Source organism: Peromyscus californicus, unplaced genomic scaffold (genome assembly GCF_007827085.1).
Source record: "Peromyscus californicus insignis strain IS unplaced genomic scaffold, ASM782708v3 Scaffold_20__1_contigs__length_68692818, whole genome shotgun sequence".
In the NCBI taxonomy this organism is placed as follows: domain Eukaryota; kingdom Metazoa; phylum Chordata; class Mammalia; order Rodentia; family Cricetidae; genus Peromyscus; species Peromyscus californicus.
Window position 1 is genome coordinate 32406660 of NW_026294503.1, and position 21364 is coordinate 32428023.

Consider the following 21364-nt stretch of genomic DNA (forward strand, 5'->3'; position numbering starts at 1 on the left):
GCCCCCTGGCTTTATGAAACAATGTCATGGTTTCTGTAGCAGAAGGGAACCTGTGGAGAACATGGCAGGAGATGACCCACTGAGAAAGATAGGACACAGGGAAGGATAGACAAGAAGCTTGGACCACCCACGGAGTACCCCAGAAGAATTTTGAGCTGAAGAGTGGCAGGACCATAAAGACTTGACAGGGCTTGAGTGAACTTCTGAGAGGGTGAAGGACCACGATGTCTCTCCAAAGATATTTTTCCTCTCTTCAAAAGTATAGCTGTCATTGATGGGGCTGAAAGATTGGCAGGAAGAGCAATGTGACTCAAAGCCTTGAAAACTCCAAACTCAAACGATCCGACTAATGTGTTGTATAAAGGAAGGCATTGGTCACAGCTTTCGGTCATTCTGGCTGCTGGAGGGACATAGTTGAAGGCAAAAGTGAGCATGCAGGAGCCACGGCGGACTTCCTGATCTTGAGAGAAGCCACTTTCTGAGGAAAAGATGATCGTCATCAAGGCTCCGCCTCCTTACAATCTTCAAAAGTGCCCTTTAGGTGGAAAAACTCTTGACATCAGGGACAGTCACTGTGGGGAAAGAGGACGCACACTCCTCAAACTGACACGAGTTTGTGGTTTGATGGTATCTCTCCAGGTCTCACTTTCCTGTCTTCATCGGGACTCTGAGTAAAGATGGCAGGCCGCTTGAATTGGCCAGGAAGCTTTCGTTTCCTTTAGCCCTGAATTTAGAGGGCACTTACTTGAGAAAGTAATTGTCCCAACCAATCATCAAGAGCCTGACTCAAAGAAGTAATGAAACTCCATGTTCAGAGGGTATTCACTGCTAGAGTGGACTGGAAAGTTCCGACTCAGTTTCCAAGACGTGTTTAAGATTCTGATTTACTCAGAGACACCACGTATGCTTGCAGACCAGGGATAGGAACTCCTCGGATGCTGACTCCATCTCACCACTGTTAGGTGCTTACTTTTCACCGGTCAATGGCCTTGCTGCCAAGTCGGAAAAGATGTCCTTATCACGGGGCTGGGAGACAATCCATGAAAATAGCTGGCACTGTGCCTGTTAGGTGCCATTATTTCACCCTCTGCCCTTCCAGAAGAGTGCGGTCGGAAGTGACGGCTGAGCACTTCAGGCCTGGCTTTCTGGCCTGTGTGATGGGAACAGATGCTAACTTTTAGTGGCAATATTAATATGCATTAATATTAATGCACAGAGCATGTGCAGCAGAGTGCCAGGCACACACTTAGGGTTCCAAGGGTGGGAAAGATTTCAGCTCTACATTTTACAGGGTAAAACTCAGTTTTTTGACGTTATCTGGCAAATTATTGAAAATTCAGCCCTGAACAAGGAGGGAAAGGAGAAAGGTCCTCCCTGCTTCTCTGAGCTGCCAGGGTCAGGGTGGCTGATTCCTGCATTGCTCTGCAGTGGGGCTCCTGAGGGCTACAACTTTAATGCCTTATGAGATATCCACCTTTCCTACTGGGGTTCTGGGTTCCCAGCCTATGTCATATGGGAGCAGAGAGATGAAGAGGGACTGAAGATGTTACAGGGAAAGGAAGCACTAGGTACCAGAAGATGAGGAGTGAATCAGGGAGAAGACCACAGCAAGATACTGGCATCCACGTTGACAGATTGACAAGAGCTCTTATCCACAGAATTGGGGCTTTCTGAGTCAATCAGAAACCAACAGGCCCGAGAGCAAGAACGACCTCTAGTGCTGTCTTCTAATTAGCCTCACTTTTGTCCAGTATGAGCAGCATGACTAGTGACTGACCCACGGGGACATCAGCCACAGCAGTCAAGTGAGTGGACACTAAGTCACTAGAATTACTGGAACTGACCCATTGAGGAGGTACCATTTGTACATAGTTGGCTACAAGGATGAACTTTCTTTAAAGTAAAAGTAACTGTGATTTGCTGAGTGCACGCATGAGTCTGGTGTTAGGATAGACACTATGTTCATGACTACTATGCCCCGTTAAATATTATTGACTCCATTTCACACAGAATAAAAATGATGCCAGAAGAACCCAAGAGCTGTACAGGAAGTGGAATTTCACCCAGTCTGCCTGCACGTTCCACTCTCCATCACACTCTTAGATTTGGGAAGCTATGGTTGGGTCTCATCTTTCCCATTCATTTCCTGCCAAGCTCATCTCCTTTGCAGTCTCGGCTCCGGCTCCCTGGCTGGCCTGATTTGGCCCTTCTCTTGCCGTTACACCTTGGGGGTTTTGTACTTGCTGTTTGTACTGCCTGGTGCTTGCTTCTCCTATCACACACACACACACACACACACACACACACACACACACACACACACACGTCTCTAGTGTTAACTTCTCAGAGGCTGTTTCTCTCTAATGTGCCGCTGACTTGTCTCCTACTTCATCTGACCCTCATCTGCAATCTTGCCTGAATTCCTCCTACAAGTGCTCGGCTCGGCTTCTGGAGAGAAGGACCTGCTTGCCTTCTTCATAGCTGGCTCCGTAGCCTTTGAGCCTGAGGCTGCTTGCTTATCATTAATTGCACCATTGAAAACCTGGGGTGATTTCAGGGTTCTACATGTACTGTAAGCCCTGCCTGTGACCACAAAGCAAGTTCTCACTCTGATGTCATCTGTGTTTGTGCCCCTAGTGAAGTGTCCTGAAGGAAGCTTCTCTCAGGATGGGCGGTGTACTCCCTGTCCTGCTGGCACCTACCAAGAACAGGCAGGCAGCTCAGCCTGCATCCCATGCCCAAGGGGCAGAACGACCGTCACCAGTGGAGCTTTCAGCAAGGCTCATTGTAAGTTCTTCTGGGGCCATTCCGAAGGAAAAGCCTTTCCATGCAACAGGATGCAGCATAGCTGCTCAGTGTCAGCCGCGGGGATGTTTGGAGATAGAGTTCCCCACATCCTAGAAACTGCCTCACAGTGGTAGGAGGTTAAATAGCATCAGTATCCCACAGCTGCCAGATGACAACAGCAGCCTCTCCCCCAAGTTATGACGAGCAAACTTGACTGTAAGACTTGCCAAGTATCTCTTGAGTGGCGCCGGGGTGGGGTGGGGTGGGGTGGTGGTGGACAACAAAACTTAACCACTGTTGAGAACCACTGGGTAATCAAAGGCAGCTTCTGTGAACGCCAGTCTCCTGCCAAGCTCCAGGCCAGTCATGTTACCTACAAAGTCTCATTCAGTGGTCCCGACTCCTCTCCCAGGTAGGTGGTGTGGCCCACTTTTTTTATTTTTAATTTTTTTTGTGGCCCATTTTTTTTTACAGGTAACATGAGGGTTCAGATAAAGTGAGCTTACTCAGACAGAGTCACCCACTAACTCAGTTGACCTTTGATCTTAGTTTTGCCGGATTGTGAAACTTCCGGTTTTTGTAAATCAACCTTATCAGATCCTAAAGAGAGTTTTCCCACCCAGACACATAACCACCATGTAACACATGCTCAGTCTTTTCTGGCCCCGAGCTTGCCAGGACCCCATGTACTTGGTCTTTCCATGTGTATGATACTTACAGAGTGTCGAGTGACAACTGAAAACCCACCTGGATACTTTTGGGTTTGCCCTGGAAAGGACCCAGGCTTTGTGATAGACCTTTTTATGAGAGCCTGAAATTACGTCAACATGAAGCAAATTGTTGTTGCTTACAGTATGAATCATTTCCAGAATGTTTTTGAAAGTGATCAAAGGAGATGAAGCCACCTTCTTTGATAAGGAAAGTTTCCTTGGCAAGAAGGGTCATGCTAATCGGATGACAATGCTGACAGATTCAAACTAAGAGGAGTTCTGTAGGTAGGAACCTACCATTCCCCACATCAAACTCCTCGGCGTGCAGTGTCCTTGACATCAGGGCACCCTTTCCCTTAACACTGACTTACAGTGGAGGTGACCTGTCCGTGCTGTCCATGTGCCACCGCAGCGCTTTCTTAAAAGGGCATCTGTGTCATGTCCTGCCTCTCATTGTGGAGAGGACAAGACAGAAATAGGGGGAGCTGAAGGACCAATGCAGAAGCTTGCATCAACCAGAGCCACTTTGGTCCCTCCCTCCCCTTGCCAGCATGGTGACTGAAATCGAGCAGCTGTCCTCTGAGTGTTAGTCTGTCCCCTATGAGACAGGTCACTGGTGCCGAATTCCTGGGATACCACCTGAAGCAGGGTGCCTAGAGTGAGAAGCACTGGGTTTTCATGGTTCTCAGGATGCAGAATCAGTGTGTCCACATGGCAGGGTAGAGGGTTAGAGATGGGGATATAGGGTGGGACAATTCCATCATCTTCCAAACTCCTGACCTCACCTCCCCACACCCGGTAACTGCATCCCAAAGGTCCTACCCTCAAATTCCACCACATGAAAGATTGTAGCTTCAGCACATGATTTGGGGCAGACACAATGTTAAGCCCATAGTAAACAGCAGAGACATATTTGAAGTGTGATAACAGCTTCCCCCCGACACATGCTCATTGATCCAGGTGCTGTGGTAACATATCTGTGTAGCTGTAGAGGACTGAGCTCTGTCATGACCATTCCTCATTCATCTTCCCAAATCCAGAGCAGTGTTAGTGGATTGAAGACTACTGGCCAGGTGGAGGAAGGACTTCCAGAAAGAGGTAGTAGCTTGAACACAGGGATAGAGAGGTGTTCATCCCTGGACATCATGCTTACATTTATGGACACTGAAGGGGAGTGTGTATTTTAGACACTGACCAATGCAGTCAGCTGCAGGTCCTGCCCTCATGGAGCTTCCATCAATAGGATGCAAGAAGTCACTAACCACTTCTTCACAGGGCAATAGAAACACTGACCAAGCTTACCACAGTGAAGGAGAGCTGTCAGTTACAGGAAGAATAGTGGCATTGGACAAGACCAAGTCGGGGGTCTGGAAATGTTGCAGTCTTTCTAGGCAGCTATTTCAAACTGCTACAAGCTGGGTGAATTTTATAGGCAACAGAACTTTGTTTTTCACTATTCTGAATTCCGGAAGCCCCAAATCAAGTTGCCATCAGGTTTGGTGTCTACTGAAAATACGACAGATGGTGGCTTTCTAAGTGTCCTTATATGGAAGAAAGTGCAAGCCAGCTCCTTTGTCCTCTTTTGTAAGGACACCAATCCCATGTCTGAGGGCCCTATGCTCATGGCATAATCACTTTCCTAAAGGCCCCACCTCCTACTACCATCACACTGAAGATTAGATTCCCAAATATGGGCTTTATAGTCCATACGAAAGGTGCTCTATGGATTTGACAGAGAGCCTCAGTGGTGTGCTTGGCTGAGGGTGGACACATTAAGAGATCTCACCTAGAATGTCTGGATTACCCATAACTTTGACGTCACCCCAGTCCAGGGGTCCTGGAAGGTGGAAGAGAAGGAAGAGACCACATAGTCCTGTTGCTCATTACTGTGTCCACTTATTGTTCCAGGTGTCACTGACTGTCAGAGGAATGAGGCTGGCCTACAGTGTGACCAGGATGGCCAATACCAAGCCAGCCAGAGGGACAGGGACAGTGGAGCAGCCTTCTGCGTGGACAGCGAGGGGCAGAGGCTACAGTGGTTGCAGACAGAGACTGGACTCTCGGATTCCCAGTGCCTGAGTATGTACTGGGTGTTGTGTCCACTGTGGTTTCTGGGATCAGGGTCTTCAGGGACTTACAGAAAGGATTACACAGAGATGCCATTTGTCTCTGTTTTAGTTAGGGTTTCTATTGCTGTGAAGAGACACCATGACCACAGCAACTCTTATAAAGGAAAACATTTAACTGAGGTGGCAGCTTAAAGTTTCAGAGGTTTAGTCAATTATCGGCATGGCAGGGAGCATGGCAGTGTGCAGGCAGACGTAGTGCTGGAGCAGGAGCTGATATTTCTTACATCTTGAATCATAGGCAACAGGGAGTAGTCTGTAACACTGGGTGGTGTCTTGAACACAGGGAACCTCAAAGCCTGCCCCCAGAGTGACACACTTCCTCCAACAAGGCCATACCTACTTCAACAAGGCCACACCTCCTAATAGCTTCCGAATAGCTTATGGGAGCCAATTACTTTCAAACTACCATAGTCTCCTACTCTATACTAAAAGTTCTTAACCTACGGAGAAGTTAGAAGAAACATAAAACGAAAAGATTTCCTTCACTTAGATCTGTTACTATGCTTGCTTTTTTAGTTGTTGAATCATTTGAAAATAAGTTTCAGGAATCATAAGAACATTATCCCTGAATAAGTTAGCCAGCAAACGAGATGAATTTTCACAAAACCTGACCTGGTGAGGCCTCCTCTCTTGTAGGCATCTTGCCTCTGTGGATCTGGGCAGCATTTCTCTCTCAGTTGGATGCTGTGGAACTATTAGGTATCTGTCCTTCTTCTATCATTTCTTTATGGGGTGACTCAGGATGACTCGATCAACCTCTCTAATCACCAGCATCCCTAGTCTGTTTTCTGAGACATTATGAGAATCCACATCTTCTCAAATGTCAACAAATACTCACCAAGCACTATCTCAGGTCCTCAGTGAGGAGTGGATGAGAGGGTCTCAGGCATGCCATCAAGTCCTCCCACACAAGGTATGATAAAAGTCTACAGAGCAGAAGAGAAGAGTGTGGTGTCTGGGTTGAGAATAGAATAGTCCCTAAAGGTCCCCTTGCTGTTGGTGCAGTCCTGGATACTTGCTCACCCTCAGTGGTTTCCTCATTTGCAACATGATCCAAGGATCTCTCTTATAGGGTGTCAAAGGCATGATCTCACTGTGTCCAGCAGCAGTGACAGATACTTCAGACAGCTGGGTTGAGGATCTGCTGCCACCTGCTCCTCTTCTGTTCATGAAGAAGTATGGGGGTGCTGAGGCAATGGGCAAAGCCCCTTTGTGCTGGCCTCTCTTTGGTACTTAGGACTCAGCTCCTCCCTTACATACCTTCTCCCTTTGCTTGAGGCCCCATAGCTTGCTTTCTTTTCCCACTGGACCAGCTGGGTTTGGGGTGAGTCCTGCTGGCCAGACTTATTAACTGTGCAAGAAAAGGGTTGTCATGTGAGCTTACCATGTGCCAGAATTCCACATATTCAACACTTTATACTTGTGATATCCTTGGGTTATTTTCTCCAATAACCCAGCTCAGGACACAGACACAAGGAATGTTGAAATGCTTATCTCTAACCTAATGCTAGGATACCACATAACTAGATTTAATCTTGGATACACCTCACTCCCTAGACCCTGTGCTTCCCATTGCACTTATCTGTGTCTCTATCCAGATTCATTGCACGGGTGCACACGCACACACGCTCATACATTTTCTCACACACTCGTACATATACACAAACACATATCCATATGGCTTTTTTGTCCTCTGGTGAAGTCAGTGCAACTAATGATAAAAGGAGAGACAATTTGAATAAGAAATGATCATTTCCTAAGGATCTGAGCCATCATTCCTCCTCTCCAGCAAAGTGGTAACAGATCTCAAGCATTTTGTGGGGAGAGTGTGTACATCCCATGAAAATCCAACAGAAGTCTTATTTTTCTTAATTTTTATTGTATTTAATTGTGCGTGTGTGCATGTGTGTGTGTGTGTGTGTGTGTGTGTGTGTGTGTGTGTGTGTGTGCTCATGCATGCGTGTGCACTTGCCATTGCATTTGTGTGGAGGTCAGAGAATCAGTTTTCATCCTCAAGTAGGCTCAGAAATTGAATGAGGCAATCAGGATGAGCCATCTCACCAGTCCAGAAATCTTTTTTTCTCAGTACCTCTTCTTGTAGGCAGGGCTGATGGCCACAGGAGTTGGATAAAACTGGCAGATTCTTAGAGACCAGGTGGGGGTTTCTTCCCAGGTGAAGGTAGAGTGTCCACAGAGGGGACGCGCATGCACAGCAGCCCTGATGCTTGTAGGCTACTCAGGAATTGTTGCCTGGGTGGTTTGAAGCCTCTTTGTGCCCCTGCTGTGGCTCAGTGTGAAGACGGCACACACAGTTTGTAAGACATTTGCAGCTCGTGCTGCCCGGTAGCTTTCCTGGATGAAAAGATGCTTTCTCAGCAGCCTAAGGAGTACTCAGGAGTCATAGCTCAGTTGACAGCTAGAGGGGATGTCCCCCAGGCACTGACTTCTGCCCAGTTTTCAGGGCATCTTCCGCTTCTTTGGCAAAGCTGTGAGTTTATTTCCCTTAGACTTCTGTGTTAACGAACAGCTCATCTGGGGCATGTCAGCATGTCCCTTCTCCGCATCCCAAACATACTGGAAGAGGAGCCTTCTTTTGGTGAGGGAAGTGCATTCTCACATTGGAGGCTTTTTTTTCCACCAGAGAACACAGAGGCTTTAGAGTTCAGCCTTCCCACTCTCTCACAGTGTCTCCTTGAGTGGTGCCCTTCTCTATTCTTCCTGCTACCACCCGCCCACATCTGCCATGTCATTCACACACCCCAGGCTTGCCATACCCCCTCCCTTATCCTCCTGTTCAGCCCAATGATTTCTCCATGGTGGTCCCAACAGGGTTATTTTAAGAGTCAAGCCTCCTCACACAGCATTTCCTGAATGTCTCTGTGGCTATGCACCTCTCAGGGCAAAGTGAGGTTACAATATGGCACCTCCATTCTGGGTTCCAGCCTCATTGAAGTGTGTGCTTTTTTGGGACTACAGCTCACTCTGACATCTTGACTTATTCCAGAGCAATATTTACTTGAGGGCAGGATAGATGAACTGTTCCTCTTAGCTGGACTTCTTCAAAACCATGTCCTACGGGTCTGCCAGGAAGGAGAATCCCTTATGTCTTGAGTTCTTGTGGCCAATTTTATAAGCCCTGAGGAGTCCTCACAGAGGACAAGCTTTGTAGCTCATAGGTCAGTTCTTCCATGCTATTTTATTGAATCCTTATAACCAAGAAACTGGGATTCTCAGAAGCTGCAAGTGTACCTGAGGTCACAGAGCTAGTGAGGAATGGTGGCATTGGGATGTGAGAGGAAGTCAGAGCTAGTATGCTTTGTCCTGTGGCCTGTTGTCTCTATGTCTTCAGGGCCTACTGAAATAAATGATAAATGGCGCTGATTACTGGCACTGGTTACCGATTGGAAAGGTCATGGTCACAACAGAACCCAGTATCAATTTTAAAGCTTTATTAGGAGGAAGAGTGGTGGGGAAAGAACCAGGCCTGGGAAGGAACATGTGCGGAGAGCAGAGAGAAAGATGGCAGGGTGGGGGGAGAGAGAGCAGAACAGAGAGAGAGGGTAGGGTCTGTGTCCAGCTTTTTAAGGGTTCCCAGTGAACATGCACAGGCAGGCTTATGGAGCTACACCACGCATGTGCTGGTTGCATGACTGATGACATAAGATGCAAGACCCTTTGCTTAACTCCTGAACTGCATATGTACAGTCATGCAGCTGGAGCGCAGCAGAGTCCTAACACCTACAGCTGCAGAATCCTGAGGTGCTCTTTAATTTCTCTGTGAATACTTGGCCAATGTACTCCCCACATTGCCTTGATTTACTCCGAGAACTCACCTGACCCTGACCAGGGAAACTAGGTCAAGTTTATCTTCTCTTTAACTTTAGATCCAGGTTCTTAATTCTGCTCTTGTTGACCCATGCTGTGCTTTTTGCAACATACCATATATCTAAACAGATATATTTCCCCGCTATTGGAACTATACAATCATGACACACTCTCCTGGCTCACCATGATGAGAGTCACATTGCAAATCATACACTTGTCCATGTGTCTATTCAGCCACTCAGCTATTCATTCACCCACCTACCCATCTACTCACAGAACAAGGGATTAGTATCTCCATCATCAAGCCAGCTTGCAATGGTTCAGATATAATCAGTGCATTCTTCTTACCGTGGATGGCAATGGGCACACTCATAGCCATGATTTGCTGTGCAAGAGCCATGGCTAGACATATGCTGTTTTAACATTAACCTTTAGGCTTCCTCTACAACATTCTGAAACTCTGCTTTGATACGTGGCAAGTACATAAAGCAAACATATGAATATAAAAATTAATTTTTACTTGCCTCTCTGCTCTGCTGGCAATGAACTTCTTCATAGCACCCAGCACTGTGAAGAACTCCACTGTCAGGGACTGCTCATGTAGAATCTCTAAGCAGAGAGATGAATGTACTGCACCTTTAGTAGACTTCGTTAGAGATGCAAAGAGCTGTCAAGTTTAGTTTAATCTGGAACATGGACGTGTAGTCTATATCAAACTGGCCTTGGTGACCCTGGAATTAGTCTGCTGTGGTATTTGCTAGACTGGCACTTCTAGAGTATAATCAAAGTAATAAGGAATGGAAAAATAAAAAGAGAGGGGAGATTATGGGGAGCAAGGCTGAGTGTGGGCTGAGTTTATGAAGCTGACAACTTTAGTGATGAGTGCAGAAGGGTCACTTTGTAAACTTAGAAAATGTTTTATTAATTTTTAATAGTTTTCAAACAAGTGTGTATTGTATACAAGCAAATACCCCTGGCCATCTGCTGTTCCTTTTCTCATTCCTGCCTCTTTCAATTAGTCCCTTTTGTTTGCTTAGATGACAGTTCCACAGACTACTATAGACAAATTTCTAAACAGTCTTATTAAATAAGAAACACAGAGCCAAATACAGGGGTGAATCATAGAAATAGGAATAGCCACCAGCTAACCTTAGCTCACCACACTGCCGTAGCTTCCCAAGTGATTGATACTGTCTGTCTAACCTGTGCCTTTATTGCCTTGCTGTTCTGCCTTCTCATTGGCTCTTAGCCCAGCTACCTCACTTCCTTGTCACCGCCTGTCTGTACAGACCTCCAGGTCTCTATGGTTGGTACTGGGATTAAAGGCATGTGTCACCACACTTGGCTGTTCCCTAGTGTGTCCTTGAACACACAGAGACTCTGCTTGCCATGTGATCGGATTAAGGGCATGTGCTACTACTGCCTGACTTTTGTTTATGGCTGGCTATGACCTCTGATCTCCAGGCAAACTTTATTTATTAACAAACAAATAAAATATCACCACATTTCAGCACAAACAAAATATCACCACAGACTACTTTTCTACATCAAAGTATCAGAAAGCTTAAAGCCTCCAGTGTCTGTATTAACACTTCAGCATTTTATGCTTTGCATAGGAAAGCCAAGAAAAGATGACTTGATGTATCATCTACTTACACTTTTTTTTCTGCTTCCTCATTAAAAACATGGATGTATTGCCCTATGCAGACCAATGTAGATGCCGGACTCATTTATAATGGGTTGGATATATATGATAATGAGCACCTACATCCAGGTTTGTAATGATGACTGAATGTGCTAAGGGGTTCATAAATAACTTTCTGTGTTTTGATTGAGACCTGCAGTATAGGCACACGGGAGTTTTTGTGGTTTGGAAGACAATTCTATTTCCTTGATGATCACTCCCATTCTTCTGTCCTTTGTGAGGAATGTGTTCCAAGTCATAAAGCTGTAGAAATTTGTCTTTGTTCCCCCTCACTTGTCTAGTTCCGTGAGCAGGTGGCTCTGTGAGTCCCACCAAATGGATCTCAAGTGTGTTGACGGTAGCTAGATAAACAGATGACAACCTATCACTTAAGTAAATACAGTCTGAAAAAATGCAGCAGCCATGTGACTCATCTCCAAATCTGCAAAACCTCATATGCACATGTTTGATTTGTCTTGTAAAAATAGCTTACTTCAGAAAGAATTCAGATTATTTTAGGGGAGGACATTTTCATTGTAATCATCATGCCATATAATTAGCATTCGAAGACAGGGAAAGAGATGCTTAGACAGGAAAAAAAATCAAGTTAACGGTGAGAAAAGATGAGATAGAAGGTCCAATGTAATGTTAGATCTTCCTTTAACTTCCAGAGAATAGGGTAGGAAAAGGAGACACAGTGAGCTATACTGCTGAGAACTGGATGTGAGGCAAAAGACTGGAGTTCCTTTCAGTGGTAATTGTTCCATTTGACATAGTTACGTTACCAAGGAGGAGGATGGGTTCACAGATATCCAGACGTTAATAGGACTTTCTAGCCTGACCTCATAGTCACATGCACATGTCCTCAACACACCTCAGGCTGGCATCTCACAGGTCTGCTTTCTTTGCAGTGGTGCAGAAATTTGAGAAAGCTCCAGAATGGAAGGTAATCTTCGATGCCAATTCTCCTGTGATAGTCAAGTCCAAAGTCCCTGGTGCTGACTCGCCGCTGGTGCAGTGCCTGGCAGGTAAGCAAGATGAGGAGATGCACACATGGAGAGACAGGACAAACTGCACTATTCAATGATGAAAAATTAGTCAGAAACATCATAGGCAACTTGATTTATTAAATGTTTGTGCAATCCCTGACTTCTCTGCAGTTTATCTCATATCTACTAACTGCCAAGAGTAGCACTGGACGTTGGAAAATAGAAATGTAGCCGTTTGTGTATCACCACACACCTGTGTAATTTGTGTGCTGAGTGGTAGGAGTAGCAACTTCTGCTCGTTGGGCACGCCTCTCTACAGGGGTCATCTAGAAATTCTACAACCACCCCATAGTGATCCCAAGGTACAGGTGAGAAGAAGACAATAAGGCTGTTAGTAGTTTGTTCAATAACATGGAGTTAGCAAGTGACAAGTCTTAAATCCAAACTCAGGCTAGCCGACGTTAAAGTGGCAGTTGTGACCATGGCCACATACCCGTTTCAATGGCACTCCGAATAAGGACCTACTTTGGATAACATCTCTGTCTAGGCTAAGCCTATGCTTGTGTTTGTATTCCGAACATAACACAAAGGCAGGAAGGAGGGGCCTAACAAAAGGATCTGTAGAACAATGGCGTGTGGGAGGGAACTGGGTGGACAGTGCGAAGGGGAAAGTTGTGCAGATGTGAGGAGGCGGCCCCAGGACAGCAGAGTTGGTAGGTACCTTTGAGGGTTGTGTGCCCATGCACAGGGTAATACACAGGCACCCATGTGTGCCATCACACTCTGTAACACAACTAGGTTTGGAAAGACAAGGCAGCAGGCAGATGTAAGGGAAGTGTAGAATTATGTGGAGTGAGGTTAGCAGAGAGGACAAGGTCCTTTGCTGGCACCAGGAGGTACTTTATCCAAGAGGGTAAAACCCAGTGCCTAAGACAAGGGCACAGCAATAGACAGAAGCTAGAGTGAGGCTACCATGTCAGGAAGGTCTGGCAAGATAGAGTCTGATAGAGATACGAGAGCAGGCTATCTCACTCCGAGGCAGGCAGGATCTGCAGATCAGTGGGGTTTGGATATCTTCAACCAGCAAAGTTATTTCTCATGGTCCTAGATGCCAAAGCCCTGAAAGCAAAGGCTTGACAGCCTTGGTCTGTCCTCACTTTCTCAATGGCCGTCTTCCTGCTTTGTCTTCACATGGATTCCCCTGTGTATCTGTGTCCTCCTCTCTTTTCTTTGCTAGACATGGAGCATCATTTAATTACTGCTTTACAGACCCCCAAATATAAATAAATTACAGTCATATGCTGAGATACTGGTAGTTAGAACTTGAACACAGGAATGGGAGACATAATTATTCCCATAATAAGCATCAAGAGGCTGTTGCAGAAGGTCACATGGCCATATAAGAGGAAGGAACGTGAAACGGCTGTGGCACTGTTGGGTACCACTGTTGATAAGAAAAGAAGGTCGTAAGAAAGCCAATGTACCATTGAGAGTGGAATAGAAGGGCGGAGAAGAAAATGAAGATGTGGGTTGTAGGGTCACTGGGGACATGGTGTGCTTGGGACATGGTGCTAGTGTTGAGTCTGTGTCTGCACAAATTAACCTGATTGTTCTGATACTGACCTGGAACACTTGTTGCCTTAACTGCCCTTGTTCCTAAGTCTGAAGTAGGGTCTTGCTTGCCATGAAAATCAAGTTAATTTGGTTGAAGGGCAGGATGCCTTTAGGGCTGGGGCCATGTGGGCTAATGTGAGTCATTTTACTTGAGTTCTAATGGAGCAGAGTATTTGTTGGTTGAAATACACTATTTGCTTTCTGCTGCCCAATTCATATGGGACAACGTGGAAGAATAGATATTTCTTTAATGTGTTTGTATGTGTGTGTGTGTGTGTGTGTGTGTGTGTGTGTTTGGTTAATGGGCATATGTACATGAGATGAGGGTGAGGGCAGGGTGTGGGTCTGTCCCATCCTCAGCATCATCTGAGAGTCCAGAGGTGACTCTTTCCCATGGTACTTGCAGATTGTGCAGAAGATGCGGCCTGCAGCTACCTCACGGTGTCCACAATGGGGCCAGAGGTTTCGTGTGACTTTTATTCTTGGACGAGAGACAACTTTGCCTGCATGACTTCTGATCAGGTGAGTTGCAACAACTGTAGGCAGCTGTATGCCTTTCCACTGTGTCAGACATGCTCTCGTGTTTCTGAGGAGGCAGTCAGGTGGTCCCTGGGGCTGAAGACTGTCAAAGTGGTGAGTCTGGGAATTGCAGCTGTGGGGGGCCAGGGAGGCTAAGGAAGGGACAGCAGGAGTAGTGTAGTAGCATCTGGCCAATCAGGACAGTGCCTCAGTGTGGAGTATCCTCATCATCTGCCATTGCTTACCTCATCAGGCAGCTTGGGTCCTCACGCTAAGGGGCTACTGTCCAGAGCCCTAAATATCATCTGACCCCTGAGTTCTGGACACCAGCCTCATTGGAGAAGTCAAGTGTGATTGTGCTTTGAAAATATAAAATGTTAGACATCCATCAGACCTACATGAGACTGCTGTTCCTACAAGTGAAAGCTATTGGCAGATAGGGAGTTTTAGGTACCGTTGCCTGAAGATAGAAGGGCATCCAGCCAAAATCAAGTCCCAGGTCCCAGCATCCTAAATGCCTGATCTTGCAAGTCTCTACTTTACTATCCAAGTTTTTCTGGGTCCTCTTAGAAAATATCGACATATTGAAATCCTTTCTTTAGCTTGTGCGTATGTTGACACAATGAGATTTCTTTTCTTCCCTGCCTTCCTCATGAGTTTTGCATATCTGCATCTTTCCAGTGTAGTAGCCAGTCCACAGTATGGATGCGTGTTACCTACTTCAAGTGCTTTCAGGTTAGGGCACCCAGGAGCATGGTAGTTTTAAGACATCACTAGCACTGGGCACTGCATGTTCCTGTGTCTGTGCACATGTGTCAGAGTGTTCCTGAGTGATGCCCCACCAGGGGCATGGAGAGGGCTTCCCCAGAGTTTCCAGCACCTTAGTTGATGTCAATGAAATGCTGGCAGGATTCAGATGGACATATAAGTCCCTCCCACTTGTTTTCTGCTCTTTAGCCCCCAGATCCTTCAGAGAACCCACACAGTAGTAAATGATTATAACCCACATTACAGGGGAGTGTGAGGATTGGAAGAAGGTTTCCAGGTGGATGGCAGGACCATCTGTTGTGAGCATTACTATGATGGATGTCACTGCTGTCAATGTTATGCCCCTCCCCCAGTCTCTAACTAGGCCAGCCAGCCGGAAGTTTCACAGGAAGTCCTGTATGGAGCATAGTTAAGGTTCCTCCCCAGGGCCCTGGGCTCTCAGTGCTGTCCTAAGGCAAGGGCGGGCCTTGGATGTTGGTTACATCTGATTGATCTGACTTATCGCAGGCTAGGACCCCATTCCTAACAGTTCCCAGAGTGCCCCCTGGTTCTGCAGCTCCAAATCCTTTCAGATTTGGGAATCATAGTGCAGGCATTCAATCTTCCAAGTCCAGACATCCGTCTTATGGTTCCTGCCCAATCAGAAACAAACAGAAGGGATAAGAAGGGTTTTCGCCACTCTGGGTCTCTACCTCAATCCCTTTCAGGTCTTCACAGACCCCTTCCTTTTATGCTCTCTGGGGCCCTTCCTTCCCTCCTCAGGCATTTGTCTCCTCTGTAAGTATAGCATGAAGGAACAGTGCTTTCAAGTAATCCATACTTTAGTCTCTGCCCTAGAAAGCCCTCATGGGAAAACCCTGCGGCTGGACACAAACCATAGATGACTATGGTCAGCTTTGTCCCACCCACTCACCTGGTAGAACTGATAAAAGCAAATTAGAAGAGCTCCAAGATGACCAAGAATGACAGGTGCTCTGGAGGTCTGATTCATCTTCCCAAGTCTCAGAACAGGCCTGTGGACAGAACTGTGCACCTCCGAGGCCTCCCCTGAGCTGGCTCCTCCCACCTCTCCTCTCTGCCCACTCCCCATCTCCCTGGAAAGAATTCCTGGTCTCCAGTTAGAGCCCCACCCACATTCAGTTTTCCCGGAAGCTCTCCTGGGTCCTGCCTCTCTGTAGAATCCATCACTGTCACCTCTGTGGCAGACTAGTCTCCAGTTGCATGCCTTTTGCAGCTGCCAACACAGTGGATGGGAGTTTGCTGCTCCTATGTGCGCCCCTCTAATAGAACAGGAAAACTTAGAAGCAGATGTCCTCATGAACTTCTCCTGCAGCCCCTCCATAGAGAACCGTGATTATAGTTTGGTAAATACGTAACTGCTATGCTATAATAATGGGGCCTTTTTCCACTTCCAGGAACAAGGTGCTGTGGACAGCTCAAAGGCAACCAGCTTCAGCAGCCTTAAGTGCCAGGTGAAAGTGAGAACTAGTGGTGCAGATTCTCTGGCTGTGTATGTGAAGAAAGGTAGGTTGATGACACTGGGGGGCGGACACTCCGGCTTCCCTTGGTTGTGTTCAGAGTGGTTTTCAGCACAATGCCTCTGTGAGGAAGAGACTGTCCCCCCCCCCCCAACTTCACACCATGCAAGAAACCTGCTTCTTCCCCATTCCACCTAAAGCAGGCTCAGCCCACCTGCCTCTGCAGACAGACAGTGACCTCGGCAGCTGCAAAGGAATTTCTGCCTAACGTTCATTTGAGCCATCAGTTCTGGTTTTTATCCCAGTCTTCTGGGGCTGTGAGTCTCATGATGCAGGAACCAAGGAGCCAGTGGTAGCTCAGACACAGCGCAGATATGCACCCCAGTCAGCTTGGCCTATGTGCCATGCATACCAAAGCCTTGATCCTGCCTACATCTGGCATTCCAGCAGGTCCCAGGCTTAGCTCCCTTCAGCCATGCCTCTCAAGCCTTCTGACTCCTCGTTTTTTTTTTTTTCCTGAGAAGACCACCCCCCACCCCGTCAAGATGTGAAAGGGCTTTCTTCTCCACCTCTATGCTCATGGGACCCCCTCTGGTGGGGCAGTGTGCATATACGTCACCTGGGAGATGGCAGATTCTGAAGCTGTTGATGGGTTAGGCCAAGATATCAAGGTCTTTTTTTGATGTTTGCTAGTGGAACTGGTATTTCTTTGTTGTTATTGTTTTGCTTTGTTTTTCCTTTTGTTGAAGATAGATTTTTTTCCCATGCAATATAATATAATATTTTATTATCATCCCTTAGAAGTCTGTTTTCTAATGAGGGACAGAAAGGGGTAGATCTGGATTGGAGGGGAGGTGGGGATATAACGGTCTTAATGTTCTCCAAGGTCTGGTACCACATGAATAGCAAGAAATACTCTACTACGTGTTACACATCTCACTTTCCCATGTAACTTTTCTTTTGCCTTATGGAAACTTGAAGAAAGGCCTTAGAGACACAGACTTTCTTTAATACCCCATATGTCTTTAAAAAATTAACTGTCTATCTATCTATCTATCTATCTATCTATCTATCTATCTATCTATCTATCTACATCTATCTCCTATCTACCTACCGGCCTCTCATCCATCCATGTGTGTGTACGTGAACTGGTGCACATACGCCACAGCATGCATGTGGTGGTGGTCAAAGAACAACTTTTCTCCTTCCCCCATGTGGGTTCTAGAGATCAAATTCAGGCTGTCAGCCTTGGCAGCAAGAGCCACTCCCCCTGAGCCATCCTGCCAGCTCTTTCACAGTCTCTCTGTCAGTCCCTGCAGAGCTGTGCCGGGGCCTCAGCAGTCTCAAAATACCACAGGGAGAGCAGGGAGAAAGTCCGGGCCCCTGGGAGTAGGTGAGGGATGAGGAGCAAATGTCTGCAGTCTCTCGTGGCTGCACCCCTCTGTCCTGCCTTGCCTGCCTCCTGCTCCTCATCTGCAGTGTCAGTGAGGTGCCAGCTGCATGCAGCTGGGTTCTGTAGCCTGTGGCTCCTTCCACTGTCCTGGTTTTCTGGGCTATAGCTTTCCAGTGGTTCTGAGAGGCAGGGTTTCTGACTTCTCTGTCTTATTTCTGTCTTCGAGGCAGCCAAGCGGACTGAAACCCCGCAATGCTAGCTGTTTGATCTCTGGAATCTTCCCAGAAATTCTAGACCTTAATATTTATAACAGTGAAATAGGGGTCCTGTATGGATCTGGGTGTCAGGAAGGTGGAATGAGGTAATGCCTGTTGCCCCAGGAAACCCTGCTTAGCAAGTACTGGAAGAGTGAGAATGTCTACAACTATTCTTATGAAATTTTCTCTTGGCTGGGGACCAGAAGACACATCATGGAGGCAGGACCTGGGATGGGAGGTTTGGAGAGGTGTGAGGTGGTGTTTTCTGAGGACCGCAGCTCTAGGCACATAGACGACAGCACCCTGAAGCCTCAGCCTTGAGCTGGAAACAGCTGGTGTTAGATGGCCGGACTGCAGTCTCAGCTGACCCCGCAGTACCCTTCAACCTCTGTAAGGACAAGTGCCGGCTTGTTCCCTCACATCCCAGTCCCGATGGAGCAGAGTGTGTATGGGGTACCAGAGACTTCCTGGTGTTGGGTTTCTCTGATCTACAGCCAGGGCTGCTGCGACTTCCGCCTCAGTGTGCAATGGTTCCTACCATCCATTTTTAAGCATAAAAAGCTTCGGGATTATTTTATTCTAACAATAAAAAGCCAGAACAAATAAAGTAACACCAGCTAAAAATGTCCCTTGAAAACTGTAATATAGCCTTTTATCGCACTTAAAAACACAATTGCATTTAAGTGTTTGTTGTCTTGCGCCTCCCTCTGTCTCCTGGAAGTTTATATTTGGATTACAAGGGAAAGTGAGAAGCTCTTTGCTGCCAAACTAAACCAAGGGCAGAAATTGGCTTGCTGCTTTATTTTGCTTTCTGTCTGTTTAAAGCCAAGATGTGTTCCCGCTGTACTGGAAGTGGAAGGCGGCTGGACTCGGCCTCCTGTGTTTTCTCCATCTCTGATCAGACTATTTCCCACTTCTACTTTAAGCTCAGTCCTTTCTCCAACATGCTAATAATATGTTACAGGAGGAAATCACACAGTTTCTAGACAGCCCTCACTCCCTAAGGGCCATCATGTCCAGTTCCACCCCTCACCCTAAGTCACTTGTGTGATGGGACCAAAATAAGAGGGAAGGGGAGTATCAAAGACTCCCAGCTTGCTATGATGTCCAGCATCTCCTGCTCTCTTCACTCAAATGAGGTCTATGGTCCTGGAACCTATGAGAAGAGCATGTGAACCTTAGCATCATAGGAAGCCAATGTTGGGAAGCTCCTGTGTGATGGGCTAGCCCTGCTCCCAACCAAAAGATGAGATCTGGAAAGGGGAAGTGTCAAACTACCCACTACATCCAGGGGCAACTTCCTCCACATATGATCACTGTGATCTGCCCCACTGTTGAAAACATGACAGCCACGGAGGGCACACAGTCTTGGCGTGTCCCTAACTCGTCACTAGGCATGGAAGGACTGTAAGGGCTTTAGTGGCCCAGTGGCTATAAAGCTGGAACAGAACAGAACACTGAGTGGCAGAAGAATGGATTCAATGAGGAGAGCATTTTGCAGGATGTGAAGTTCTCAGACTAAAATGAAGAGGAGAGATGGGGCTAAAGTGAACGTGAGCTGCTTTAACAGTCGGGGGAAGCCCTAGAAGAGACGACAAGTGATATTTGAAAGATGGGAGGGAGCCTACTACATGACAATTTCAGGGTCTTCCGTGGCACTTGTCCTATGTGAAGGACATCCAGGTCAGCCTTGACTCTGACCTTGGCACCAGGAAGCACTGGCCGGTAGAACAGCGGTCTGAAAACCTATGCAATGAGAACGACAGTCGACAGTCACACAGTAACCACTGTGCATTCAAATGGTTGTGGCAGCATAGCTCTGGTCCAATGAAATCAGTGTTCAGATAGTGGCATTTGGCTGAAAACTAGTGATGCGTGTATCTGGGAGCTGCTGCGTGGACATTTTCTCACATAGCTTAAATACAGGGGAAGGGGTGGGATCTTTTCTAAAGGCCCAAGCAGGGTGTGAATGAGATGCAGGGAAGGAGTGGCAAGTTCTAATGGTGACAAACTGCAGTGGCTCTTTTAAGGGAACCTGGGCTGCACTGAGCAATGGTGGCATCTTTCCACGGGATGCTAGGCAGATGGGGCTGAGTGGGTCCATGCTTGGAGAGAAGAGATGCTGGCATTTTGGAGTATATAAAACACCAGTTGGGCATAAGTTAGCACCAGGACCATTGTGTAGCTGTCTTGCGTGCAGTTTGTCTCTGTTCAACGTCCTTGAGTGGAAGGATTCTCAGGCCTGTGTGTAGGGGAGGAAGCAGAGGCCCAGAGGATGCTAGCACTTGTGTAGCAAGGGGCCATCAGGGTCTGCCCTTGGGACCTTCAGAATCTAAGGCTGCACTATGAGCCTCTGCAGTGTCTCTAGGAAGGTAGTGCAGGCCTAGACCACCTCTGGGCTAATGGGGAGTCAGGGAAGGAAAAGCATGGGCTCTAAGTCTCTTCTTCCACCTACCTGCTGTAGACCAGGGAAGCCAATTCACATCACAGACTAAGGCTGTCTCCTCAAAATAACATGAACACAAGAACAAGGCTACACACACACACACACACACACACACACACACACACACACACAGAGAGAGAGAGAGAGAGAGAGAGAGAGAGAGAGAGAGAGAGAGAGAGAGAGAGAGAGATTGATTTTGTAAATTGGTACTCTTGAGAGAACCAGAATTAGGAACAGGCAAACCCCAGTGAAAGCCACTTTTAACCAGAGGGTTAGCAGAGACAATATGACCCTGCTAAAGTCGATGGCCTAGTGACAGAAAAAGATGTGTTGAGTTCTTTAGAAACAGCTGTTGTGGACACTGTAGAAAACAGCTTGAAAAGCAGGTGTCAGCAGGGGCTGAGTGATGGTTGATGGTGGGTCACATAGTGAAGGGTCACATGTCAGTGACTTTGGAAGGAAGAGCCTAAGACAGGCTGAAAGCAAGTGGCTAGACCCCTTAGCTCTGCAGCCGCCTTGTCTACTCTGGGTTCCTCTGTGGCTGTTTGATATAACAAGATGGAGGAAATAGTATCCATTGTGACTTCTGAATGATGGCAGCCAAGTTTCCTTGTCTGCCACTGCCATGTGTTTGGGCTTATCTATGTTATATATATAAAGCAATAAACAAGAAATGAGCTGTATAGGGTGCAGTGTCTATGCAGACAGGAAATTGTCACATCGGAATAATCAGAGGAACAGCACATGCAGTTTTCTAGGTGTGAT

The 21364-nt window shown here is 46.9% G+C and overlaps 1 protein-coding gene across 1 annotated transcript in view; it reads left to right on the forward strand.

The window, feature by feature from the left end:
- Positions 1-21364, forward strand: part of Tg (thyroglobulin) — a 184647-nt gene that overhangs the window by 34713 nt on the left and 128570 nt on the right. Inside the window, exons 18-22 of the mRNA XM_052747930.1 lie at positions 2638-2787; positions 5406-5576; positions 12047-12163; positions 14145-14260; positions 16441-16549. Coding sequence (XP_052603890.1) covers positions 2638-2787; positions 5406-5576; positions 12047-12163; positions 14145-14260; positions 16441-16549 — 663 coding nt within the window. The remainder of the gene's footprint in view (positions 1-2637; positions 2788-5405; positions 5577-12046; positions 12164-14144; positions 14261-16440; positions 16550-21364) is intronic.